This window comes from Phacochoerus africanus, chromosome 3, assembly GCF_016906955.1.
Source record: "Phacochoerus africanus isolate WHEZ1 chromosome 3, ROS_Pafr_v1, whole genome shotgun sequence".
Lineage (NCBI taxonomy): Eukaryota > Metazoa > Chordata > Mammalia > Artiodactyla > Suidae > Phacochoerus > Phacochoerus africanus.
In genome coordinates this window covers 27,265,674-27,293,249 of record NC_062546.1, presented here as the reverse complement: position 1 = coordinate 27,293,249, position 27,576 = coordinate 27,265,674, and the positions used below count along the sequence as shown (strand labels likewise).

Below are 27,576 nucleotides of genomic sequence, written 5' to 3'. Positions count from 1 at the left end.
CAGCACTGAGACACAACAGGAACTCCCCGTTTCATTTTTTTTTAAGAAAAATGATAAAATATTACAGATATGGGAGTTCCCATCATGGCGCAGCAGAAATGAATTTGACTAGGAAACATGAGGTTTCAGGTTCGATCCCTGGCCTCACTCAGTGGGTTAAGGATCCGGCATTGCCGTGAGCTGTGATGTATGTCGCAGACACGGCTCGGATCTGGTGTTGCTGTGGTGTGGTGTAGGCCAGCAGCTGTAGCTCTGATTTAACCCCTAGTCTGGGAACCTCCATATGCCATGAGTTTGGCTCTAAAAAGCAAAAAAAAAAAAAAAAAAGAAAGAAAGAAAGAAAGAAAAAAGAAAAAAATTACAGCTAAAATTGAAAAATTTCTTCATATTTTTTGTTCCATTCTCTACAGTTTACCCTGCCCTATTTGGGCTGCCACTATCATAAATTGTTGTATCCCCATCTATACCATTTTAAAAATAATTATGTGTATATAAATGCAAGTCCGTGAGCATCATATTGTTTTCTAGGTTTTTATATTTATTTATTTTTATTTTTATTATTTTTTCTTTTTAGGGCCACACCTGAAGCATATGGAAATTCCCAGGCTAGGGGTTGAATTGGAGCTGTCATTGCAGGCCTACGCCACAGCTACAGCAGCACTGGATCTGAGCTGCGTCCTCAGCATACACCATGGCTTGCAGCAATGCCAGATTCTTAACCCACTGAGCAAGACCAGGGATCAAACCCACATCCTCATGGACACCATGTCAGGTTCTTAACCTGCTGAGCCAGAATAAGAACTGTTTTCTAGGTTTTCAGGCATAATCATCACTTTGTAGCTTGCTTTTTCTCTCAACCTGTTTATTAATCCATGTAAATATATGTAACTCTAATTCAGGATTGGCACAAGTTTTCTGTGAAAGATCAGGTAGTAAATATTTTAGGTATATTTAGGTTTCGTGGGCCATAGCTATCACAGCCATAGGTAATACATAAACAAAGAGATATGCTGTGTTCTAATAAAACTTTATTTATAGGAGTTCCCGTGGTGGCGCAGTGGGAGTGAATCCAATGAGGAACCATGAGGCCGCAAGTTTGATCCCTGGCCTCGCTCAGTGGGTTAAGGGTCTAGTGTTGCCGTGAACTGTGGTGTAGGTTGCAGTTGTGGCTCAGATGCTACATTGCTGTGGCTGTGCTGTAGGCTGGCAGCTGTAGCTCCGATTAGACCCCTAGACTGGGGACCTCCATATGCACCATATGCCACAGGTGCAGCCCTAAAAAGCCAAAAAAAAAAAAAAAAGCTTGAGCCAAATTTGCTGACCCTTGCTCTAATTTATTGCTTTACACTACTGAACAGTATATTATCTGTAATATACCATATTTTATTTTTCAGTTCCTCCATAAATAGGTGGTTAGGTTATTTCCGGTTTTCTACTATTTTAACAATGTTGCAAGAGGCATCCTTGTGTGTGTTTCCTCCTGCATGCACATGTGCAAAAGTTTCTTTTGTTGCTGTTTTTTTTACTTTTTAGGGCTACAGGTGGCATACGGCGGTTCCCAAGCTAGGGGTTGAATCGAAAGCTGTAGCTGCTGGCCTGCACCACAGCCATAGCAACGCTGGATCGGAGCTGCATCTGTGATGCACACCACAGCTCATGGAAATGCCAAATCCTTAACCCACTGAGCAAGGCCAGGGATCAAACCTGCGTCCTCATGGGTACTAGTTAGATTTGTTTCTGCTGAGCCATGACGGGAACACTGGGTTTTTTTGTTGTTGTTGTTCTTGTTTTTTTACCATTCACACATATAAAGGTGGAATTGCTAAGGGGTTTATTTTGTTTTAATTAATTAATTAATTTCTTTTTGGCTGCACCCACAGCATATGAAAATTTCCAGGCTAGGGATTCAACCCATGCCAAAGCAGCAACCCAAGCCATTGCAGTGACAATGCTGGATCTGTAACCCATTGCACCACAAGAGAACTCTTTGTTTTGTTTTTTAAACAAGAGTTGGGTCAAATAAAGTGCTTCAGGTAGAATGTGACCAGTTTCTGACATCTGTCCTAGAATCTCGACAGGAAACCAATAGTTACTCAGAATCCAGTCCACATCTAGTTCTAGAATTTGCGGTGGACTCCATGACAGCTCAGCAAGGTGAGGGTGTGTGAATCCGAACATGGAAGATTCTAGAAGAGAGTGGCTCCTGTGAGAAATGTGCACCTGATACCTCAGTGGACAAAAGAGATGAAGTTTTTCACATGTAGTAGCCATTCAGACAGTGGTTGTTAACATTGCAATGACAAGTTTTAGCAGAAAAGGTATTTAGGATGAAGGTGCTGAGCTGCTGACCAGTGGTTCCTTCTTTCCTGGCAATGCTGTGAGTTCCTCTAAAGATTTATTGCTGCAATTAGACTGGCCAGAAGAAGGAGGAAGGTAATAAAGTAAAGAAAGAGTATCAGGGCATCCTTCCAAGAAAACCCTCTCCTTTGAGGAGGACCCACAGCAAGATTTTAACCCCTGGTGACAGGAAATTAAATTAGTCCATCTTCCTGAAATAATATGTCAACAGTACATGACCAGTTTAGTCAAGCTCAGTGAGTTCAGAAAAGAAATGGTGTTCTGTGTCCCGAGTCAAGAAGATTTAATTAATGGGACTCAGGCTATGGGAATTCCTTATTTTTGAAAGATTTTTTAAGATTATCGTAGATCGTTATCATCCCTTTTTTATTGTTTTGGAGAGCTCAGACACGTATGGGGCGATAACAGAAGCAGCTGAACATCAAGATCTGTAAGCAGGTCTACTGTGGGAGTGCCTGTCATGGCTCAGCAGTAGCAAATCCAACTAGTATCCATGAGGACTCAGGTTCGATCCCTGGCCTCGGTCAGTGGGTTAAGGATCTGCTCTTGCTGTGAGCTATGATGTAGGTCACAGACGCAGCTCCAATCCCCTGTTGCTGTGGCTGTGGTGTAGGCAAGCAGCTACAGCTTCGATTCAACCCCTAGCCTGGGAACCTCCATATGCCACAAGTATGGCCCTAAAAAGCCAACAAAAAACCCCCACAAAGCCTACTTCAGTCTTTTTTTTTTTTTTTTTGGCTTTTTGCTATTTCTTTGGGCCGCTCTCGCGGCATATGGAGGTTCCCAGGCTAGGGGTCTAATCGGAGCTGTAGCCGCCGGCCTACGCCAGAGCCACAGCAACGCGGGATCCGAGCCGCATCTGCAACCTACACCACAGCTCACGGCAACGCCGGATCGTTAACCCACTGAGCAAGGGCAGGGACCGAACCCGCAACCTCATGGTTCCTAGTCGGATTCTTAACCACTGCGCCACGATGGGAACTCCCTTTTTTTTTTTTTTTTTTTTTTTAAATTAAACAGGCTTGGGGCCACATTGTTTTGATAGGTAAAAACTGGACAGCTCAGCCTTTTCCCGGGTATATAATGCAGAAGAATCGATCGTCACCAACGACCCGTTTCCCACCCACTCTCTTCTCTTTCTTACTCCTTCAAGTCAAGGGTCTTGTCTGTTCCATGCACTGCAGCAGAGGCCTCCCCAAAGGAGGCTATAGGGCATGGCACCGTCACAGCTTTCATAGGCCTCTGTTGAAACAGAGGGAGCAACAGGCAAAGGATCAGCAACAGCTGTAGTTCCCGGGCCATTCCCCTGGGAAAGAAAAGGAGATATAGTAAACAAGCCATTCTGACATCTGGTTTAAAACATCTGGCAAAATTCTAGTAGCATCTAGAGGGTGATGAATGAAGGGCTGCCTTTTTTTTTTTTTTTTAAGGGCCACACCTGCAGCATATGGAGGTTCCCAGGCTAGGGGTTGAATCAGAGCTGTAGCTACCAGCCTACACCACAGCCACAGCAACTCGGGATCTGATCCACATCTACCACCTACACCACTGCTCACAGCAACACCACATTCTTGACCCACTGAGCGAGGCCAGGGATCGAACCTGAGACCTCATGTTTCCTAGTCGGATTCATTTCCACTGCACCACGATGGGAACTCCTAAAGGACTGTCTTTTACATGGTTTTCTTTAAATGGCTTGAGATTTACTTCTAATTGAACATTGATTAAATATTTGGATCTCAATGACCTTTTTTTTTTTTTTTAAGGATGATGACTACAAATTGAACAGCAGAGAATGTTAATAGAGTGATATATATTACATAAAATCAGGGCTCTCAGTAATCTCTGGAATGACCCTTTGATCTTTCAAAGGGTTTTGGATGAAACTGTAGTAATTAATTTTAATCCACCTTTCTGTAAGTTCACAAAGTACTTCCACCTTTGTAAGTGTCTCGGAGTCTCACAGTCATCCCAAATGAAGGTGAATGCTCCCTATTTTACAGATTTTACAGACAAGCGAGTTCAGAGAAGATAAGAAGTCTTCTGGTTCTTCATTCTTGACATTATTTTATTGCATGCAACAACTAGAAGAAGTATGAAAAATAAATTTTCATGTATCATGTGCTTAGAGGCAGAACAATATTTTATGAGAGATCAGTGGGGGAACATATTGACTCTATTTGTATTAATCTGCAGCATATATGCCTAGAGTGTCCCATCACTGCTTCACATTTTCCTACCTTTTGTTGGCAGGGAATAGCTCATTCTCGCAACTGAAAAGAATGCTGTCATCACCGTTCTAAGTATCTATTGAAATTACAGATGCATATAGCCTGTGCTCCAGCAATTGCACTTCTAGAAATTTATCCTTACAGATTGGTTTTCTCACACATGAAAGGATGTGATCCTAGGTTTCTCACAGTAAAATCTCAGAAACAGCTTAAGTGCCAGGGTAGTGGTTGAATAAATTATGATGCTTCCATGCAGGGGGATATTTTCTTGCTGTCATAAATAAGGCAGCTCTGCATTTACTGAGGGGAACAAACTCCAAGATAGTTTGTTTAGTGAAAAAAAGCGAGATGCAGGACACTGCATGTTACTGTGTGTGACAGAGTGTGCTTGTGTGAAAAGGGAGAGGGTAAGTATTAATACATCTTAGCTTGTTATGCATAAAATCGTTCAGGAAGATTAAAAATCTAATAACACTTGCCTTATAAGCAGGGAACTAGGTGGCTAGAGAACAGGTAAAGGAGAGACCTGTCACCAAAGGACCTTTTGAACCCAAGAACCGGGTGTATGTCCTATTGTTTAAAAAAACCCTTGCACTGAGGTTTTTAGGAGTTTAAGATCCTCATATGTCCCTCTTTGCTCTGATCTGCTTGGTCGCTGCTCCTTCTCAAAGGACCCATTTAATCATCCTTCCTTTTGCTTTCTGAATTTTTCAGCACCAAATGAAGTTTTCTTTTTTTTCTTTTTTTTTTTTTTGGCTTTTTGCTATTTCTTTGGGCCGCTCTTGCGGCATATGGAGGTTCCCAGGCTAGGGGTCTAATCGGAGCTGTAGCCGCAAGCCTATGCCAGAGCCATAGCAACTCGGGATCCGAGCCGCATCTGCAACCTACACCACAGCTCACAGCAACGCTGGATCCTTAACCCACTGAGCAAGGGCAGGGACCGAACCCGCAACCTCATGGTTCCTAGTCGGATTCGTTAACCACTGCGCCACGACGGGAACTCCTGAAGTTTTCTTTTTTGTTTTTCCTTAAAAATATCTTAAATCTGGAGTTCCCTGGTGGCCTAGTGGTTAAGGATTTGACATTGCCACTGCTGTGGCTCGGGTTTGATCCCTGGCCAGGGAACTACCTCGTGCCACGAGTGTGGCCAAAAATTTTTTTTCTTAAATCTACTTTCTTATTTGCATTCAAACTGTATTAAATTTATTGATTGGCTGAGTGCTTTCTATATAATGTATTACCCCACATCCTTGTTTATTTGAATACATTTTGCACAAGCCATATTTGATGACTTTAGAATGGAAAAATATTGTCAGTACAAGATAAAAAATTTAAACAGTACAGACAAGTGTACAGTGAAAGGTCTCTTTTTTCTCTCTAGACCTCTGAGTGTCCTCTGAGCCCATTGCCCTGCTAAGGCTGCCAGTTCTCACGTTTACATATATACGTCTAGCATTGTAGCATGCATCTCAAACACAGACATGCATTCACCCCCCTTCTTACAGACTGTGAATTATACCACACACTCTGTTCCTCATCTTTGTTTTTCACTTAGCAACATATCTTGGGGTAGGATTACATTTATTTTTTATTTTCCTTTTTTGGCTGCCCCAAGGCACATGGAGTTCCCTTAACCTACCAGATCAAGCCCGCGTCCCAGTGCAGCAGAGATGCCACCATCCTGTTGTGTCACAGTGGGAACTCCATGTCTAGGATTACATTTTTTTTTATAACTTTAATTTTTTTATCTTTTTTTTTTTTTTTGTCTTTTTAGGGCCACACCTGTGGCATATGGAGGTTGCCAGGCTAGGGGTCAAATCAGAGCTATAGCTGCTGGCCTACACCACAGCCACAGTAATGTGGGATCCGAGCCGCATCTGCGACCTACGCCACAGCTCAAGGCAATGCTAGATCCTTAACCCACTGAGCAAGGCCAGGGATTGAACCTGCAACCTCATGGTTCCTGGTTGGATTCGTTAACCACTGAGCCATGACGGGAATTCCTATTTTTTTATCTTTTTTTTTGTCTTTTTGTCTTTTTAGGGCCGCACCAGAGGCATATGGAAGTTCCCAGGCTAGGGGTCCAATCAGAGCTGTAACTGCCAGCCTACACCACAAGGCCTACCAGCCTTGTCTTCCACCTACACCACATCTCATGGCAACACCAGATCCCTCACCCACTGAGTGAGGCCAGGGATTGGACCCAGGTCCTCATGAATACTAGTCGGGTTCATTAACCACTGAGCCACAATGGGAACTCCTAGGATTATGTTTAGATTAGCACATTCTTTTTAGTAACTGCACAGGATTTCACTGTATATGTTAAGGATATTAAATGTATTTAATCAGCCCCTCTTGATGGGGATTAGGGATTGCCCACAATTTATCACTACCACAAGTGATGCCACAACACAGATATCCTTCTCTCTGTAGGTTAAGTTGTTAGAAACACAACTGACAGATCAAAAGGGATGTGTATTTTAAATTTAGATAGATTGTTCCAAATTGCTCTATGCAGAGGTTGTAGTAGTTCAGCAGCATATAAGATCACCTAGGCATTCATAAAATTTCCAGCTACCTCAACCTGTAGTAGAAGATAAAATACTGGTAGGAGGGAGGACAGGCTAGTTAATACTGTTGATGGACTAGAGTTGTTATTATTATTATTATTTTTTTTTGGCTTTTTGCTATTTCTTTGGGCTGCTCCCACGGCCTTTGGAGGTTCCCAGGCTAGGGGTCGAATCAGAGCTGTAGCTGCCAGCCTACGCCAGAGCCACAGCAACGCAGGATCCGAGCCGCATCTGCAACCTCCACCACAGCTCACGGCAACGCCGGATCGTTAACCCACTGAGCAAGGGCAGGGATCGAACCTGCAACCTCATGATTCCTAGTCAGATTTGTTAACCACTGCGCCACAACAGGAACTCCTAGAGTTGTTATTTTTACCCTTCAAGTTGGTTGGGATCCCATGAGGAAATACCCAGTGTAATAAGGTTATTAAGTGCAGCTGTCGTCAGAAGGTGAGCAAGATGGAGGTGACTTGGGTGTGTCAGCTGCTATTTGCAGCCCCCAGGGACAACTCTACTATCGTTGCTTACTTTTTTTTTCTCCCCCTAGGACCCTAGGATCCTGAATAATTTTTGGATTCGTAGCCCTTAAGATTGACTTGGTCAAAGCTCATCATGTCCAAGTTGAAAAGTTCAGAGTCAGTCCGGGTGGTGGTTCGCTGTCGGCCCATGAATGGCAAGGAGAAGGCTGCTTCGTACGACAAAGTGGTGGATGTGGACGTGAAGCTGGGGCAGGTATCTGTGAAGAACCCCAGGGGAGTGGCCCATGAAATGCCCAAGACCTTCACCTTTGACGCCGTCTACGACTGGAACGCCAAGCAGTTTGAACTTTATGATGAGACGTTCCGACCGCTGGTGGACTCTGTCCTGCAGGGTTTCAATGGGACAATCTTTGCCTATGGACAGACTGGGACTGGGAAAACCTACACGATGGAAGGAGTCCGGGGCGACCCTGAAAAAAGAGGGGTCATCCCTAACTCGTTTGATCACATCTTCACCCATATCTCTCGATCCCAGAATCAACAGTACCTGGTCAGGGCTTCTTACTTAGAGATCTACCAAGAGGAGATCCGAGATCTGCTCTCAAAGGATCAGACTAAAAGACTTGAACTCAAAGAGCGGCCTGACACTGGAGTATACGTGAAGGACCTGTCTTCCTTTGTCACCAAGAGCGTGAAGGAAATAGAGCACGTGATGAATGTGGGGAACCAGAACCGTTCTGTTGGTGCGACCAACATGAATGAGCACAGTTCCCGTTCTCATGCAATTTTTGTCATCACCATCGAGTGCAGTGAGGTGGGCCTCGATGGAGAAAACCATATCCGGGTTGGGAAATTGAACCTTGTAGATCTTGCTGGCAGTGAACGGCAGGCCAAGACCGGTGCTCAAGGGGAAAGATTGAAGGAAGCGACCAAGATCAACCTGTCCCTTTCGGCCTTGGGTAATGTCATCTCTGCCCTGGTGGATGGCAAAAGCACACACATTCCATACCGGGACTCAAAGCTTACCAGGCTCCTCCAGGATTCTCTTGGTGGCAATGCCAAAACGGTGATGGTAGCCAACGTGGGGCCTGCCTCTTACAATGTAGAAGAGACTCTGACCACTCTGAGATATGCCAACCGTGCCAAAAACATTAAAAACAAACCAAGGGTCAACGAGGACCCTAAGGATGCCCTCCTTCGAGAATTCCAGGAAGAGATTGCTCGGCTCAAGGCCCAGCTCGAAAAACGGTCCATTGGCAGAAGGAAGAGGCGAGAGAAGCGGAGGGAAGGTGGTGGTGGCAGTGGGGGTGGGGAAGAGGAGGAGGAGGAGGGAGAAGAAGGTGAGGAAGAAGGGGACGATAAGGACGATTACTGGCGGGAACAGCAAGAGAAACTGGAGATCGAGAAGCGGGCCATTGTCGAGGACCACAGCCTGGTTGCAGAGGAGAAGATGAGGCTGCTGAAGGAGAAGGAGAAAAAAATGGAGGATCTAAGGCGAGAGAAGGATGCCGCCGAGATGCTGGGTGCCAAAATCAAGGTGCTGTACCCTGCCTCAGGCCCGTGCTTTTTTTCCTCTCAAATTCTTTTGTTTGATCAAAGAAATGGTAAGAGGGATGACATCTCTGTAGGTTTTGTGCTATCCAGTGCCCAAGAATCACTTGCTGAGATGAACTGCATGAAGAAAAACAGCATTTCTTCAATAGCAGTAAAATCAATACCCATGTACCCCAACCCCCGCCCCCAGCATAAGAAATAGAATAGCATCCATATCTTTATAAGCCCTTTGTGGCCCTCCCCTCTCCCAGAGGTAAACATTATCTTGGATTTGGTGTTTATTATTTCCTTGCTTTTCTTTATAACTTTCCCAATTGCATATATATCTCTGATAGAAGATAATTTTAGTTGCACATAATTTTTGCTTTTATATAAGTGGAATCCCACGGCTGTGATCTGCTTTTATTTGCTCCATGTTATGTTAATGAGCTTTTTCCATATTGACGTCTGGAGCTGTGATTCACTCATTGTTACTGTTCTGAGAATTCCATTTTCCTGATAGTGTAAGTTGTTTCCTTTTGGGGGGGGGGGGCATGAACGTCCTTGTACTTGGCTCTGGGAAAACAAGTGTGTACACGAGAGTTTCTTGTGTGACTCCATCAGGTCCTAGGGTGTGTGTAGCTTCAACTTCACTAGACGATGACAGGTCACTTTCTAATGTGGCCGTGTGAATTAGAGGGTGTAAGTCCCGGTTGTTCCTCATCTGTACCAACACTTGTGAATTTTTGTCTGCCCCATAGGTGGAAAATGGTATCTCATTGTGGCTTTAACATGCGGTGTCCCCAATTATATAAGATACAGAACAATTCCATCGGCCTCTCTAGATGCTCTCTTGCAGTCAATCCCTTTCCCCAGTCTCCAACCCCCATTTGCTGATGGCTGAGTATATTCTAGAGCATGGAGGCGCCCCTTGTGTCAAGTCTTCTTTCTGGTGGTAGGTTACTGTTCCACTGGGGAGCCTGGGCTCTGGGCAAAGGAGAGTGCAGAGCTGGCCCTGGAAATCTGAGGATGACCACTGCTTGGGCACAAGCCAGAATTCCTTTGAAGTGTTGGGCTCTAGCTTATTGAATTTACGCAAATGTTGATTTCTACTCTAAAACGTATCTATGTTTATTCACGTAAAAGTGACAAGTGATCTCTTTCTTACCTCCCCATCCCCCACTGTATGAAGCCGTGCTTTGTTTACCTGTGGCATCACAGTAGCCCTTTCACAGAGCTGAGTCCTATTTTACTTCAGAGGCAGGGAGGGGTCCTTTCTGGGACTTTCAAGACCTGCTGTGAAAATGGAGTCATACACAACACATTTAGGAGGTGACATGTTCCAGGGAGAGGCTTAACTATGGGCTGTGTCACTTCACCCCTCCTCACCCCTGCCCTTGTGTAACTGGCTGTGCCCAGGTTTGATTTTCATGTTTTCTAAGATCGCATCTGTTATTCAAGCCCAGGAACACCTAGACTCTCTAAACAACTTTGGGCATTTGGGCAACTCTCAGAAGCTGAGTGTGGCAAGACTCAGTATCACTTCAAGGTCACTGAATCTCTTACATGTTTTATTTAGGGGAGAATAACATTACATTTGTCTTTCTCAGTCCCTTGGTGCTGTAAAAATCATAGGACAAAAGTAATTTAGAGCTGGAAGGGAGTGTGTATGTGGGAGGGTTAGTAATCAGTTCTGCCCTTTGTTTTGAGACAAGAGGCAAATCTCTGGGGCTTCCCGAAACATGGCAGCAGGGGTAGGAGTTTCTTAAAAGTAAGGTGGTTTTTAAAAAGTTTCTTGAAAGCAAGGTGAGCAGCTCCCATTGTGGCGCAGCGGTAACGAATCCAACTAGTATCCAGGAGGAGGTGGGTTTGATCCCTGGCCTCAGTCAGTGGGTTAAGGATCCGGCATTGCTGTGAGTAGACACAGTAGGTCGCAGATGCGGCAGGTCGCAGATGCAGCTCGGATCTGGCATTGCTGTGGTTGTAGTGTAGGCTGATTCGCCCCCTAGCCTGGGAACCTCCATACGCTGTGGGTGTGGCCCTAAATAAATAAATAAATAAATAAACCATAAAAATAAAGGCAAAGTGAGTTTTGGGATTCCATGCTTTTCAGGTGCAAATCTTTCCCCTGGCTTTTAGCCACCATCTAAATGCTGAAGGCTTTCGGTCTTTATGCTCAGCCCAGAGCTACCTCCTAACATACAAGCCCAACAGCTTCTGCCTATCAGACATTGCCAGAGAGATGCCCGTGGCCACCCCGAGCCTGCTCCTGCCTTCTTTTTCTCAGTCTTGCCAGACTCCTAGAAGTTAGCGTCGCCAGCTGCCACTCCCTCTCCCTTTGGGCCCATCAGACCCAAGGCCTCTGAGTCCTGCCTCATCAGGCCCTCTGGGTCCCAGCCGCTTTGCTCTCCCCAACTTCTGCTGCCCTAGCTCAGGCCTGGACCCTTAGAACCTTGAAACGGCCTCCTGGCTGCTTCCCCTCCAGCAGCTTGCCCTTTGCAGGGGAGTTATGTTTCTACACAACTCTGATTGTGTACCCTAACGCTCAGAGGACACGTCAGCGGCTCCTGTGGCTCTCAGGATCTTTGAGGGTTTTGCACTGACTCCTGATGGCTTTGCCAGCTTTCTCGTGTCACTACTCCCTACCTTACCCTCTCAAACATTCTTTCTTAGCTAATTCCTATTTTTCCGTCCATACTCTGCATAGCTGTCCTTTGAGACAATTGCTTTCCCTGACTCCCTCCAAAAGCCTGGCTTCTCTCCCTCCTGTGTGCCTCTCTCCTCATGACTCTGTCTTTTCCTCATGTGGGACCCGATTCCACATGGTAAGAGTCTGCTTACTTGCCCATGTCCCTTAGTGGACTCTCTGCTTTGTGATGTGTTTTCACAGTTGCATCCCCGGTACCTGGCATGCAGAAGGTGCTTAGTAGGTTCTAAGCGGGGTCAATACTTGGTACAAAGCCCCCATTTTTTGTTTAAAAGAAAGCTGAAATTCATATAAGTCTGGAGAAGCTGTATGTTCAGTGTTTCTTTAGGTAAAGCCCCCCCGGAAGCTGTCTCAGCCCCACCCCAGGGTCGAGAAGGGCACAGCTGAACACAGTATAATTTCTCCCAGGGTTGAAACCCTTTTGCTCAGTCCCGAGTTCCTTCTTTCATGAGCTTCCCCATGTTCTGAGGGAGACCGTTCACAAGATGGATTCGACTTTTTTCTCCCAAAGGCCATGGAGAGTAAGCTGCTTGTCGGAGGAAAAAATATAGTAGATCATACAAACGAACAGCAGAAAATCCTGGAGCAGAAACGGCAGGAAATTGCAGAGCAGGTAACTTTTCCTTCCTTTGGGGAGAGAATGGGGTGGGGGGAGGTGCGTTAACATGACACAGCCAGTATCTCTTGTATTAGACTCTTCAAAGGGAACAGAAGCAGGTGTGTCAGCCCCTCCCGGCCCCAAGGCCTCGTGTAGACATTGTCCACTAGGCACAATGATCCATTTTGTGATGTTGCTCAGAAACGTCGAGAAAGAGAAATCCAGCAACAGATGGAAAGCCGAGATGAGGAGACCCTGGAACTGAAAGAGACCTACAGCTCACTGCAGCAGGAGGTGGACATCAAGACCAAGAAACTCAAAAAGGTATGAAAGGAATGAGGCCAGGCAGAGGTGCCTTGAGGCTTGGGGCAAAGGGAGAAACTGCTGTCTAGGGGGCCGCCCTCCTCACCCACCTCTCGTTGGTTCCAGCTCTTCTCCAAGCTTCAGGCAGTGAAGGCAGAAATCCACGATCTCCAGGAAGAGCACATCAAGGAGCGGCAGGAGCTGGAACAGACGCAGAATGAGCTCACAAGGGAGCTGAAACTCAAGTGAGTTCTGGGCTTTCCATGCCACCCCTAGCTACTTGCTGGATTGTTGTTGGTTAAGTAAGAAACACACCCATGAGGACAGGGCCCCTGCCTGCTTCTCTCCAGCCCTTCTCTTGCCACCTTGTCTGTCTTTTGTTTATTCCTAAGAAAGTTATTTTCTATTTCTGGATCCCATCTGTTAACCAAGTATCTTCACCAGATGACTTCCAGGTTTCCTTCCACTCTTGTCTTCTGGAATTTAAAGAAGGCTTGTATCTATGGATAAAAGGGAATCTTTTATTAACTAGAATTTTCTGAATGGTATAATGAACACCCAAATACCTATTACCCAGTTTCTTTCTTTCTTTCCTTTTTTTTTCTTTTTTTTGCATTTTTTTTTTTTTTAGGGCTACACCCACAGCATATGGAGGTTCCCAGGCTAGGGGTCGTATCGAAGCCACAGCAACACCAGATCCAAGCCGCATCTGCAACCTACACCACAGCTCACAGCAACGCCAGATCCTTAATCCACTGAGCAAGGCCAGGGATCAAACCTGCAACCTCATGATTTCTAGTCAGATTTGTTTCTGCTGCACCACGACAGGAACTCCCTGTCACCCAGTTTCAATGATAAACAATCTTTTGTCCTCTACCTCATGAAAATATTTTAAAGTAAATCTTACCTCATGTTATCTCACTCCTGTATACTTACACACATGACCACAATGCTGTTGTTAAAAAGCTTTATTAGAGTTCCCTTATGGCTCAGAGGGTTTAGGATCTGGCATTGTCCCTGCTGTGGCTCTGGTTACTGCAGGGGTGAGGATTTGATCCCTGTCTCAGGAACTTGCACGTGCCACTGGTGTGCCCCCCCAAAAAAAAGCTTTATTGAGATATAATTCATACACTATACAATTCACCTATTTTAAAGTCATATATATATATATTTATTTATAGCATTTTAAAACCATCGCCACAATCTAATCTTAGAACATTCGTGCATCCTCTCTCATCGTCGCCCACAGAAACCCTGTACCAATCAGCAGTCACTTCTCCCCCAGCCTAAGTAACTACTAAATCTATTTTCTGTCTCCTTAAATTTGCCTATTCTGGACATTTCACATAAATGGAATTAGTTGATCTTTTGTTATTGGTTTCTCTCAATTAATATGATGTTTTCAGGGGTCAGCTACGTTATAGCATATTAGCACTTCATTTTTTTTTTTAATGGTGAACAGTATTGTTTTGTGTGGATAGTTCACATTTTAGTTATCCATTCATCAGTGATGGACACGTGGGTTGTTTCTACTTCTTAGCTATTGTGACTAATGCTGCTGTGAACACTTGCCTACAAGATTTATTGTAGACTGACATTTTCAATTCTCTTAGGCCGTCTAAGAGTCTGATAGTTTTAGGTCTTGCATTTAGGTCTATGATCCATTTTAAGTTAATTTCTTAAGTGGTTCCAAATGCATTCTTTTGCATGTGAATATCCAGTTGTCTCAGAACCATTTGTTTTTTGTTTTTGTTTTTGTTTTGTCTTTTTGCTATTTCTTCGGGCCGCTCCCGCGGCATATGGAGGTTCGCAGGCTAGGGGTCGAATCGGAGCTGTAGCCCCCGGCCTACGCCAGAGCCACAGCAACGCAGGATCCGAGCCTCGTCTGCAATCTACACCACAGCTCACGGCAATGCCGGATCGTTAACCCACTGAGCAAGGTCAGGGACCGAACCCGCAACCTCATGGTTCCTAGTCGGATTCGTTAACCACTGCGCCACAACGGGAACTCCAGAACCATTTGTTGAAAAGGTTCTTCTCTTATTGTTTTTGTATCCTTGTTGAAAATCATAAATGTTGACCATAAATGTAAGGGTTTATTTCTGAACTCTCAGTACTGTTCCATCGAGCTACACAGCTATCCTTATCCAGGTACCACAGTGTCTTGATTGCTGTAGCTTTGTAGTAAGTTTTGAAATGAGTAAGTGTGAGGCCTCCAACTTTGTTCTTCAAGAGTCTTTCTAGCAGGAGTTCCTTGATGGCTCAGTAGGTCAAGGATCTGGTGTTGTTACTGCTGTGGTACAGGTTCAGTCCCCAGCCCAGGAACTTCTGCATGCCTTGGGTGCAGATAAAAAAAAAAATAAGACTCTTTCTGGCTATTTAGGGTCCCTTGCATTTCCACAAAAAGGTGGGTTTTTTTTTTGTTTTTTGGTCTTTTTTAGTGCCACACCATGGCATATGGAGGTTCCCAGACTAGGGGTCTAATCGGAGCTACAGCTGCCAGCCTATGCCACAGCCACAGCCACACCAGATGGGAGCCACGTCTGCAATCTACACCACAGCTTATGGCAATGCTGGATCCTTAACCCACTGAGCAAGGCCAGGGAGCGAACCGGTAACCTCATGGTTCTGGTCGGATTCATTTCCGCTATGTTATGACAGGAACTCCTTTTTTTATTTTTATTTTTTTGTCCGTATAAAGATTGGCTTGTCAGTTTCTGCAAAAAGCCAGTTGGAATTTTAATAGGGACTGTTTTTTTTTTTTTTGGTTGTTGTTGTTGTTGTTGCTATTCTTGGGCCGCTCCCTCGGCATATGGAGGTTCCCAGGCTAGGGGTTGAATCGGAACTGTAGCCACCGGCCTACGCCAGAGCCACAGCAACGCAGGATCCGAGCCTCGTCTGCAACCTACACCACGGCTCACGGCAACGCCGGATCGTTAACCCACTGAGCAAGGGCAGGGACCGAACCCGCAACCTCATGGTTCCTAGTCGGATTCGTTAACCACTGCGCCACGACGGGAACTCCCGGAAATGAATCTTACTTGCATCTATGAGGATGCAGTTTCCATCCCTGGCCTCGCTCAGTGGATTAAAGATCCAGCATTGCCATGAGCTGTTGTGGAGGTCACAGATGAGGCTTGGCTCCTGCCTTGCTGTGGCTGTGGTGTAGGCCACTGGCTACAGCTCCAATTCGACCCCTAGCCTGGGAACCTCCATATGCCTTGGGTTCGGCCTTAAAAAGACAAAAAAAAAAAAAACAACCAAAAACCCAAAACAGTGTTAAGTATTCTGATTAGTGAGCATGGGATGTCTTTCCTTTTATTTATATCTTCTTTATTTTCTTTCAAGAATGTTGATGGTTTTCAATGCACAGTCTCTGTGGCTCTTTTGTTAGATTTATACCTAAGTTGGGTTTTTTTTGGTTGTGTTTTTGTTTTTGTTTTTGTCTTTTTAGGACTACACCTGTAGCTCTTTTGTTAGATTTATACATAATTGGGGTTTTTTGGTTTTTTGGGGTTTTTTTTTTTTTTTCGTCTTTTTAGGATTGCACCTTTTTTTGATTTTTGGGGTTTTCTTTTTTTTTTTTTTTCATCTTTTTAGGCCTGCACTTTTTAGGAAGTTTCCAGACCAGGGGTCCATTAGAGCTGTAGCTGCCAGCCTACACCACAGCTCACGACAACGCTGGATCCTTAACCCATTGAGTGAGGCCAGGGATCGAACCCTCATCTTCATGGATACTAGTGGGGTTCGTTACTGCTGAACCACAATGGGAACTCCTTAAGTATTTTTTTTATGCTATTGTATATGAACTTGTTTTCTTTATTTTCAGGATGTTTATTGCTAGTATATAAAAAATAAAATTGATTTTTTTGTCTATATAATAATATCTTTCCATTTAACAAAATTAAGTTTCTTAGTATTATCTCATACTCTATCCAGATTCAGATTTTTCTTGGTTTATTCATATGAAGATCTACATCAGACCCACATATTGCATTTGGTTATTATGTCTCTTAAGGTTATTTTATTTTTCTTTTCTTTTTAACAAAAAGTTATTGAAGGATAGTCGATTTACAATGTTGTATTAATTTTTGATGTACATATATATATTCTTTTTCTTTCTTCTTTTTTTTTTTAGGGCCACACCCATGGCATATGGAAGTTACCAGGCTAGGGGTCGAATCAGAGCTACAACTGCCAGCCTACACCACGGCCACAGCGACACAGGATCCAAGCCACGTCTTCGAACTACACCACAGCTCACGGCAACACTGGATCCTTAACCCACTGAGCGAGGCCCGGGATTGAACTCACAACTTCATGGTTCCTAGTCAGATTCGTTTCCGCTGCACCATGATGGAAACTCCTATATGTTCTTTTTTACATTCTTTTCCATTATGGTTTATCACAGGATATTGAATATAGTTCCCTGAGCTCTATGGTAAGACCTTGTTTATCCATCCTATAGATAATAATTTGCCTTTGCTAACCCCAAACTCCCAATCCTTCCCTCCCTCAATCCCTTCTTAAGCTTATTTTAATCTGGAGCAATCCCTTTTCCTTTTAAAAACTTTTTTTTATAGTTGACTTGTTGAAAAGGTAGGGAAGATAGCCTATATAAATATCCCATGTGAAGGTCCTGTTGTGGCTCAGCAGGTTAAGAACCCAACATAATATCCATGAGGATGCAGGTTGATCCCTGGCCTCACTCAGCGGGTTAAGGATCCAGCATTGCCTCAGGCTGTGGCGTGGGTTGCAGATGTGGCTCTAACCTGGCGTTGCTGTGGCTGTGGCGTAGGCCTGCAGCTACAGCTCCAATTTGATCCCTAGCCCAGGAATTTCCGTGTGCCTCACTTGCAGCTCTAAAAAGAAAAAAGGAAGGAAGAGGAAGAAAGAAAAGAAAAAAGTCAAAGAGGCAATTTCATCTCTCCAAAATATTTTTTCTTTAAGGAAGCCATTTTCATTGTATGCCTCTTACTTATATCTTTTGAATAAACAGTGAGTCAGCCTGTTTCAAAGAGTACCCTACGCCTCTATGGTGTTTGTTTTGTGTCTCTCCCACATTAGCACCCCTTTGGCATTGTTCTGTCCGGAGGTTTTGAAAGAGCAAACATAGAGGGGTGGCAGGAGCTAGTCATCACCATGGAGAGACACAACCCCGTGTGTTCCAATTTCATTGTCTGCCGCGTTCCCTGGGCACTTCCCAGGCTGATTCTCTTCTCAGGAGTGGTTTGCAATCTCAGTGGTCTAAGGGCCTGAAATCTCTCTTGTACTGCTCTTTATTCTGATGATTAGAATGTGAAGTTTTCTACCTTGGGCAACAATACATAGTATTGGAGGAAGGCAGTTTAATTTCTAATCTGTTTGCAACATTCTGGAAGTTAATGAGCTGGGTTAGCGGCAGCAGCGGCCTCCAGAAGACACTTCAATTAGCACATGTCCTCTACATCACGGCTCAGGCATTGCCTCCCTCTACAGTCCTTTCACCGCCTCAGGTTGCTTCTCCTTGGGCCCAAGTGACCTTTCCATATTCCTAGGACAGACCACTGTCAGCTTACCCAAGAGTGTCTCTGTCTCGCGGAGGGACCAAGTGCCGTTTGTGTCTGTCCCCCAGCTCTTTGTAGGATAGTAGGCCCGTAGTACCTGCTCAGTAAATGTCTACTGAGTGACAACTCTTACCTGTTACTTAACTACATGTGGGACCAGAGAGCCAACACTCCATTCATATTCTTTCTCTATCTATTCACCCACGTATGTGTGCTCTTACAGGCATCTTATCATAGAAAACTTCATCCCTCTGGAAGAGAAAAGTAAAATTATGAATAGATCCTTCTTTGATGAAGAGGAAGATCATTGGAAATTACATCCTATAACCAGACTGGAGTAAGTCACTCTGGACGTTAAGGTGGGGAAGAGGAAAAGAATATTGATAAGCTGGACTTGGCCAGGGGGGTATGGAAAGACCACGGGTTTGATTCATTGAAAATTGGGACCACTTGCAGCTCTGACTTTGTGGCTGCCATAAATTCGTGAGGTGAAAGTTTGGTGATGAGGTACATGGTATTAGGAATTGGGAGACTTTATCCCAGTGAACTTTCCCAAGTTCTTGCTTTTCAGCTTCCCTAGCTGTCAAGTGAGACATGCTAGGGGCAGTACCTAGATGTTTTCTTATGTGTCCGTCTGACACAGCGTGGAGAAGGATTCTCAGTCTATGTCTGGGTCCTGCTCGAAAGATGGGAGACGCCAAGAATGCCTGGGTGGGGAGTGTCGACAGCAAGGCTTCGTGGCTGCTATCTAAGGACTGGGTGATAACTCAGAGCCCTTCCCACTTAAAGGCTGTGTGATGCTCACATTTGAATCAGAAAGCAACTCAAGCAGAAAATATAAGGAGCTCCCGCCCCATTTACATGTCAGCCCTCAGTCCAGGGAGTCACTAGCTTCAGGTTGTAGGTGAAGCAGGCTCAGGGGTTTCTGAGTGCTGGTTCCGCAGTACCGGTCTGGAGACTGTGGGAAACACGCTAGCCAGGGCTTTGACCACTGCAGTCCATTTCCAGGAATCAGCAGATGATGAAGCGGCCAGTCTCAGCTGTGGGATACAAGAGACCACTGAGCCAGCACGCAAGAATGTCCATGATGATTCGTCCAGAGGCACGGTACAGGGTGAGAAGATTGTGCTTGTGTTTCTCTCCTCTCTCTTTGAGAGGAGTTGGGGTTTTTGTAAACCCTTAGGTACAGATCTGCAAAGTTGCAGTATATATTCTCTTTCCAGAGGTACCTGAGGACGTTTATATGAATAACGATTAAACAAATAATAAATATAATTAGTAAATAACAAAGAACAAGAACAAATAATAAGGCAAGTGGTAAAAGAGAATGAGAAAAAAGTCAGGACTGGAGTTCCCATCGTGGCTCAGTGGTTAGCGAATCCGACTAGGAGCCATGAGGTTGCGGGTTCGATCCCTGGCCTTGCTCAGTGGGTTGAGGATCCAGCATTGCCATGAGCTGTGGTGTAGGTCGCCGATGTGGGCTCAGATCTGGCATTGCTGGGGCTATGGCATAGGCCGGCAGCTGTAGCTCCGATTAGATCCCTAGCTTAAGAACCTCCATATGCTGGGGGTTCAGCCTTAAAAAAGAGAGAGAACATAGATAGGTTGTAATTGGAGACGTGTCAAAGAACTTACAGTACTTCCATTTAACATGATGTGTGTGAGTCATGTAGTTATTTGAAGTGACATAATTGATGGCTATTTAATGACCTAATCATATTTTACAATAAAAATACCATACAGGCTTCTGTTTCTAAGCACCTGCCATGTTCTAAGCACTCAACTCAGTGCTTTCTGCTTTCTCTGATTGACCCTCCCACCCACTCTATGCAGTACTGTGGTTTAAAGGTCAGGTAGCTGGTAAGTGGATGAACCAGGAGACACATGTATTGTTAAGTTGTAGAACAATTGGTTCTAAAAGTCTATTATATGGGTAAAAAAAGTCTGGTACAATCTGTAAATTGGTTATCTCTGGTTAATGCAAATGCACTCAATTTAAATTTTCTTCTTTTTGCTTATCCATATTTCATAGCTATCAATGGGGAACCCGTATTATTGTTATAATGAAAGATTTTCACTTAAAAATTTTAAATGTTTTTGAGTCTCCCTTAGCAACCAGAGCAAAACAGATTAGGATTCATTAGCTCCTCAGGCACTGTTCTTCCTGGCATTGAGTTATTTTAAATAAAGAAAACAAAAGCAGAAGATGTATGAGGTGTGGTTTATATAGTGCAAGACGGGTGATATGTCAGCCAGGATCCTCAGAGGCATTCTTCTAGCAGTTTCAGAGGGTGCATATCTTGCTGGTTATTTCATGTCTTAAGCCAAAAAACATGATTTTAAAGCCTGCAAATCAAATATGTGGGTTTCCAGGGGGCTAACCCAATTCAAAGGTAGAATTTAAAGCAGTGGCTCTCAGATGATTTTCAGCAGTGGATTGGTCCATTAAGAGAAATGTTACGTAGTGTCTCAATTTATAACACTGGCAAATGGAGGCACTGTTCTCTCCCCGCACCTTCTCCCACCTGGAGCACCTTGTGCCCTCTGTGGGGTCCAAGGACTTGAAGTCCACTGAATGGCAGGAGCTAGAGGGGAAGACGTGGAACCATGGGTGTTCTTCCCTCCTCACTCTCAGTTTGGGGTTTAGGAGCCAGGAAGAGGCTCACCAGGGGAGGAATCAATCCACAAGGCCAGTTGTGAGGCAGAGCCCAGTCTCTCTCTCTCTGTCTTTTTTTTTTTTTCCTTTTATGGTTGCTCCTGAGGCATATGGAAGTTCCTGGGCCAGGGGTTGAATTGGAGCTGCAGCTAAAGCCAATGCCACAGCCACAGCAGCACCGGACCTGAGTTGCATCTGGACCCTCTGCCACAGCTTGCAGCAATGCCGGATCCTTAACCCACTGAGCCAGGCCAGGGATCAAGGCCACATTCTCATAGGGACAACATTGGGTCCTTAACTCACTGAACCATACCAGGAACTCCCTGAGTTAATGTGGTAATAAGCACATATGCTGCCACACACACCCCTTCACACACACACACACACACACACACACACACACACACCCCTGTGTTTTTCCCTCTGCAACCACAATGTTCATCAAAGCTGCTGTAGGTGGTAAGAATTATTAGAGACTACTATTTTCTTCTGTGTATTTTTTTTATATTTTCACATTATCTGCAATAAATCGGTTTTACTTAATTTATTACTTATTTTCCCCTCATTATTCTCCTTAGGGTAGAATATATATTCATTGTTGGTTTTTTTAGGGTTTTTTTGTTGTTGTCTCTTTAGGGCCACACCAGCGGTATATGGAAGTTCGCAGGCTAGGGGTTGAATCAGAGCTGTAGCTGCCCGTCTACGCCACAGCCACAGCAACGCTGGATCCTTAACCCACTGAGCAAGGCCAGGGATCGAACCTGCGTCCTCATGGATACTAGTCGGGTTCGTTACTGCTGAGCCATGATGGGAACTCCCATTATTTTGTTTTTTGTTTTGTTTTTAAAGGGAAAATAGAGGAGAAAATGAAAATAATCTGTAAGTGCACCAGGGAAAATGTGATAAAACTACATCCCTTCTTTTAGGCAGGCCCTTTTGTAGGCTCTGAGGAGCAAGCAGCTTGCAGTTCTGTTCTTGGGTTTAGATTGCTTGGGCTCTTTGTCTGATTGGAGGCTGTCCTAGTTAATCTTGGCTCTGCTTCTGCAGGCAGAAAACATCATGCTGTTAGAGCTGGACATGCCCAGCCGGACCACCAGAGACTACGAGGGCCCTGCCATTGCCCCCAAAGTCCAGGCTGCCTTGGATGCGGCTCTGCAGGACGAAGATGAGATCCAAGTGGATGCGTCATCCTTTGAAAGCACTGCAAATAAGAAATCCAAGGCCAGGTGAGTGGCTTTGGTGACCTTTGTTTGGACAGAACATGTTTGAACAAAGACAGATGAGGACAGAGGGTAGCAAAAGTGCTTTTTTATCATGGAACACTTTACAGAATGCACCAGAGGAGTTCCCTGGTGGCTCAGCAGGTTAAGGATCTGACGTTGTCACTGCTGTGGCATAGGTCCCATCCCTGGCCTGGAATCTTTGGCGTGCTACAGGTGTGGCCAAACAAAACAAAACGCAGGCGTTCCCGTGGTAGCTCAGTGGTAGCAAAGCCAACAAGTATCCATAAGGACGCAGGTTTGATCCCTGCCCTTGGTCAGTGGGTTAAGGATCCTGTGTTACCGTGAGCCATGGTGTAGGTCACAGACACAGCTCAGATCTAGGATTGCTGTGGCTGTGGCTTAGGCCAGCAGCTGAAGCTCCGATTTGACCCCTAGCCTGGGAACTTCTATATGTAGCAGGTGCAGCCCTGAAAAAAAAAACTTCTTAATAATTTCCTGTAAAAATATATAGATAAAGAAATGTAAATAATATCATCATCCCCATTTTATAGATAAGAAAACTGAGACTTAGAGAATTTGAGAACATAGCCAGGTTCAAGGAAACCCAGCCATTAGGTGGCAGAGCCACTAGGTCTGTCTGAATCCACAACCCAGGCTCTGAGGCCTCAGTTTAAGTAACCAAGTACTTAATTTGGTGCTAAATTAGAAATCCTAGGAGTTCCCCTCGTGGCGCAGTGGTTAACGAATCCAACTAGGAACCATGAGGTTGCGGGTTCAATCCCTGGCCTCGCTCAGTGGGTTAAGGATCCGGCATTGCCGTGAGCTATGGTGTAGGTCGCAGACGAGACTTGGATCCCATGTTGCTGTGGCTCTGGTGTAGGCCTGCGGCTACAGCTCTGATTCGACCCCTAGCCTGGGAACCTCCATATGCCGCAGAAGTGGCCCTAGAAAAGGCAAAAAGACAAAAAAAAGAGAAAGAAATCCTACCTTATTAAATTCTGAATCAGAAGCGAAAAATAAAAAATGAAAGAAGTTCTACCTGCAAACTTGTATTTTTTACCAGTTTAGAGAAGGTAGTCAAGATTCGATTTTAATGAAAGAACAATTGCTGAGAATCCAAGTCCTTTTCCTGAGGTCTCACCCCTCCGTTGGCAGGTCGTATCAGCCACATGCAGAGGGTTAGGCTGTGCCAGCCTGGTGGTTTTACAAGTGAAAGTCCACTGAGGCAAGGCTGAGTTTTTTTTTTTTTTTGCTTTTTAGGGTCACCTGCAGCATATGGAAATTCCCAGGCTAGGGGGCCCAGTCAGAGCTGCAGCTGCAGGCCTTTGTCACAGCCACAGCAACGCCAGATCTGAGCCACATCTGCCACCTACACCACAGCTCATGGCAATGCCAGATCCTTAACCCACTGAGCAAGGCCAGGGATCGAACCTGCATCCTCATGGATACTAGTCGGATTTGTTTCCGCTGCACCACGAAGGGAACTCCAAGGCTGAGATGCTAATGGCACTTGACGGGGAGGGAGTCTGATCTGTGTTAGAGACCAAGATGGGACGTGCGATGTAAACATGTGCTTGACTTTTGCAGGCCTAAAAGTGGAAGGAAGTCGGGATCCTCCTCCTCTTCCTCAGGAACCCCTGCATCTCAGCTTTATCCACAGTCTCGGGGGCTGGTTCCAAAGTAAAGCCACTTCCTTCTCTCCCAGGGTGTAAACAGCCTTTGCCTTCTGAGAGAAGAGACAAACAAAAATCCGCAGAGAGGACTCGAGCCCAAACTCAGAACCATTCCCCTGGGGAGAAGCAATGGCCTCTTTGCAGATTAACCAACTTAATCTGGCTGAAACGTGCCAGTCCTAATCTGGCACTCAGCTCCTCTGGGAAGCATCTCTTAATTAGCATCTCAGAAATGCATGGGTAAGGTGAAGCGCGATAGTTGAAGTGGAAAGCAAGAGAACGACCAGCAACCTTGCTTCCCTTCTCCCTTTCGCCTGCTCCTCCCGTCCCTTTCTTTGCTCTCCCGTCCGCTCCCCTCTCCTCTTCCAGCCTCTTCTCTACACTGGGCTCCCTTCTTGTTGAACAGTGGGGCAGATCAGGAGTCACCTTACCAGGACCAAGTCTTTGGAGCCTCAGATAAAATGACAGTGAGGTTGAAAAGTTGAGAAGTTGAACAGGTGCTTGTTCTCATAGCTAGAAAGGAGAAATCTCATGTGGATCCGAGCCTCCGAGGGCACGGTCCATGCACCAGTAAGAAGTGGATCTGCCTTTGGGATCTGCCAAAGGAGCAAATGTTTTCCAAGGAAGCTACCAGTTTCTGCTCCAGAAGGATTTAATGTCAGAAGCAATAGAAATGCCATTCCCTTTGCCTCCATGGAGAGTTTAGGGAAACAGCTTCTTTAAAACCTCAAAACCATGACCATCTTGTCAAAGACTTAAATCTGTAAGCTGATGCCATGTCCATATATGGTGTCACTTTACTCTTCATTTGTCACCGTCTTTTCCCACGCAGGCATGCTGTGAGCATCCCCGCCTGGGCCCATCTTCTGCCTCCAGAGCATGCTCTGCAGTGGGCCAGTTCTGTGGGAGAAGGGAGGCTGGCTCTGCCTTCTCTGATAGAACCAGAGCTGGGGGAGTGAGACATACAGTGGCACTTTTAACCCCCCTGCTCCATATTTGCAGAGAGACCATGGGGTGACTAGGCAGGTGCAGAGATGGAGTCATGAGGCTCAGTGCAGTGGCAGGGGAAGACAGAGGGATCCTGCCTGCCTTGGCAGAAAACCCACCCAATCTTAGGCCTGTGGCTCCCCACAGGCAGAGCCCAAGGTGGTGGCGAGGCGTGGCTGTGCAGCCAAACAGGCTTAGAGGACTGAGTTAGGAATTCCCGTTTACATATACTAGTTTGGTTTGTAAGTTTTAGTTCTCTGTATCATTGAAATTCAGAGCTTTGTTTTATGTTGGTCATTAGGTTAACGTTACTCGTTTTTTTTTTCCCCCAAGAGAAGCTCATCAGTGTGTGTCAGTGTGCAAGCCTGAGATCCTTGAATGTGTTCATGTGTGTCTGAAAGAGAGAGAGAGACCAAGAACTTGCCTGACTTTAGAAATACACTAATGTGCAGGTGTTGCCTTTGTCTGTATTATAGGCCCATTGAATGATTAATAACCAGGCTGGAAGCTCCCATGTGGGTGTCTGAGTCCACGAGCCAAGCCTGAGGGGACAGTATGAGTCCCCAGTCGGCCACACCAGCGCACCTTGCTGGCACGGTGCCTCGGGAAAGTGGCGACTCAGGTGGGCCTTGAGTTACACTTTAACTCAGCTGCTCAGTTCCCAGGGCACATTTCTGGATCGGAACCCATGGGAAAGAGGCGGTACCAAGTGCAATGTCTTAGTGTTCTACGGCTGGATATCTGTCGTCTGGCAGCCCATCTCCTTTGTAGTAACCGTTCTTTCTGAACCCAGGGCCCTTTGCAACAGTTCCCAGAGCATAACGGAGGCCTCCCTCATCTTTCTCGGGATCAAACCCTGCTTCTTTATTACTTCCTAAGAACTTAACTGTTTGAATAGGAGCCCACTGATGAGGTGGGAAGCCTAGGAGGTCACCTGCCAGTTACACCTTTCTCTTGCACCACATTTCCTCGAAGCTAGTCCAAATTTGGTAGACTGAACATACCCATCTTGCAAATCTGAGAGTTGAAAGCTCCAGGTAGCACTCTAGCTGAATGCTGATGTCTCCAGGTGGCTGTTCAGACCACGGGTGGTTGAGTGACCATAGAACTTTTCTACAAAGGCAAACAAAGAAAGCCAGGTGGACAGGCAGGGTTATGAAAACAGGCTTGCCTCATCCGTGGCCGTGTTCATCTGCTGATCTGTGAAATGAAGACGAAAACCTGGGTAGAGATGAAACTGTCCCTTGCTCCAAGCAGTCTCTGGTGCTTTTCTTCTCTCCAAATGGATCCGATGATATTTGAATAGAGAGTAAAATGTCTTGCTGCCACCAGAAAGCTGCTACCTTGGGCTCTGAATTGAGCCAAAGGTGTAGACCTACCCAGTCGACTGAAGGACCAGGTCTTCACGTCTGTAGTCATGCTAGAATGCTCCCAGCCATCTGAAAGCCTTCGTGGGTGCAGCAGCTAATGAAGGCTGGAAGCAAGTCTGCCAGGATCTAAGAAACTCATCGGGGAGAAGGAGTTTAAGACGGTGCGTGCATGTAACCCTCTTCAGGCCCCCTTTTTTGCTCTGATTGGCAGGAATGTATCTGGCTTCAAATCTTAAAGTCACATGTCTCCCAGACCCCTGGATTCAGAACCCAAGGCCACAAACCATAGGCATGAAGCACTTTGTTAAGACAGTGACCCATCGTCGTTGGATTGTTCCCGTCGAATGCCTGCATGCTGCTTGAATTGCACCACCCACACCTCCGTGACCAAGGGCGTCAGAGAGTTCTGCAGCTCAGGCGTGGGCCACGCTCTGCTTCTCCTGTCTGACTCTTGTAAGTCCTCCGTCACTGAATGTAGAAGCGTTGCCAAGTTTCTGAGAAGTGTCGATTCCCTGTTAACCTGGGATATCAGTTCTGCCTCACATTTCCCACTTGAGGTCGAGGCTCACTGCGAACAACACCTGGGGCCATCTCAACACCATCAGTGGACAAAAATGGGGCTATTAATATACTCTCCCAAAGCCATAATCAGAAAGCTCAGAGGGAACTGGATAAGAATAGTGGGCCTGGCTATTGTCTGTCGCGCAAGGTTTTGTCTTGTACTGTTCGGAGATCTGCCACCCTCCTCCCCGCCCTTGTTTCTTGAATGAAATGCTTTTTGAGGTTATTTGTGAAAGGAGTGATCCTGGGCAGCTCGGAGGCTGTGGGCTTTATGGCTCCTTGGAGTTATAATCGATCTTGACCTTCTCTTTGGCTACCTTTAGACAAAGAATATGCCAATACTTGGGGCTCTAAGTTTTACAATTGATATTTATTTGTATCATCTCTTTGTCTAGGAATGTAAAAGTGATTCTAAGCTAAGATGTGTAATAAAAATCAATCAGATTTATTGTACCTACAAAAAGCTGTCCTCATAAATGACTAACGCTTTTGAAAATGACATGCCCATGGCTGACGTGCTGCCAATTTCTTCAAACATTTGAGTTTTTCTAGTGAAGGGAGGTGACAGTGGGAAATCAAGATCGAGTTGGAATGTTGGCATTTAAAAAATATAGCAGGAGTTCCTGTCGTGGCGCAGCAGAAATGAATCCGACTAGGAACCGGAGGTTTGCGGGTTCAATCCCTGGCCTCGCTCAGTGGGTTAAGGATCCGGTGTTGCCATGAACTGTGGTGTAGGTTGCAGACTCGGCTTGGATCCCGAGTTGCTGTGGCTGTGGTGTAG

The 27,576-nt window shown here is 45.4% G+C and overlaps 1 protein-coding gene across 3 annotated transcripts in view; it reads left to right on the top strand.

The window, feature by feature from the left end:
* KIF3B (kinesin family member 3B) overlaps positions 1-27,294 on the top strand; it is a 47,871-nt gene extending 20,577 nt beyond the window's left edge. For 2 of the 3 annotated variants that reach the window (XM_047771351.1, XM_047771350.1), the window contains 8 exons: positions 7,707-9,175; positions 12,390-12,491; positions 12,678-12,800; positions 12,906-13,024; positions 18,549-18,662; positions 19,334-19,439; positions 22,029-22,207; positions 23,792-27,294. In XM_047771351.1, the coding sequence (XP_047627307.1) occupies positions 7,772-9,175; positions 12,390-12,491; positions 12,678-12,800; positions 12,906-13,024; positions 18,549-18,662; positions 19,334-19,439; positions 22,029-22,207; positions 23,792-23,888 (2,244 nt within the window). In that variant the 5' untranslated portion in view covers positions 7,707-7,771 and the 3' untranslated portion in view covers positions 23,889-27,294. Of the gene's footprint in view, positions 1-7,706; positions 9,176-12,389; positions 12,492-12,677; positions 12,801-12,905; positions 13,025-18,548; positions 18,663-19,322; positions 19,440-22,028; positions 22,208-23,791 lie in introns of those variants that run through there. The other variant, XR_007133877.1, reaches the window with a different exon arrangement.
* Positions 27,295-27,576: the final 282 nt, after the last annotated feature.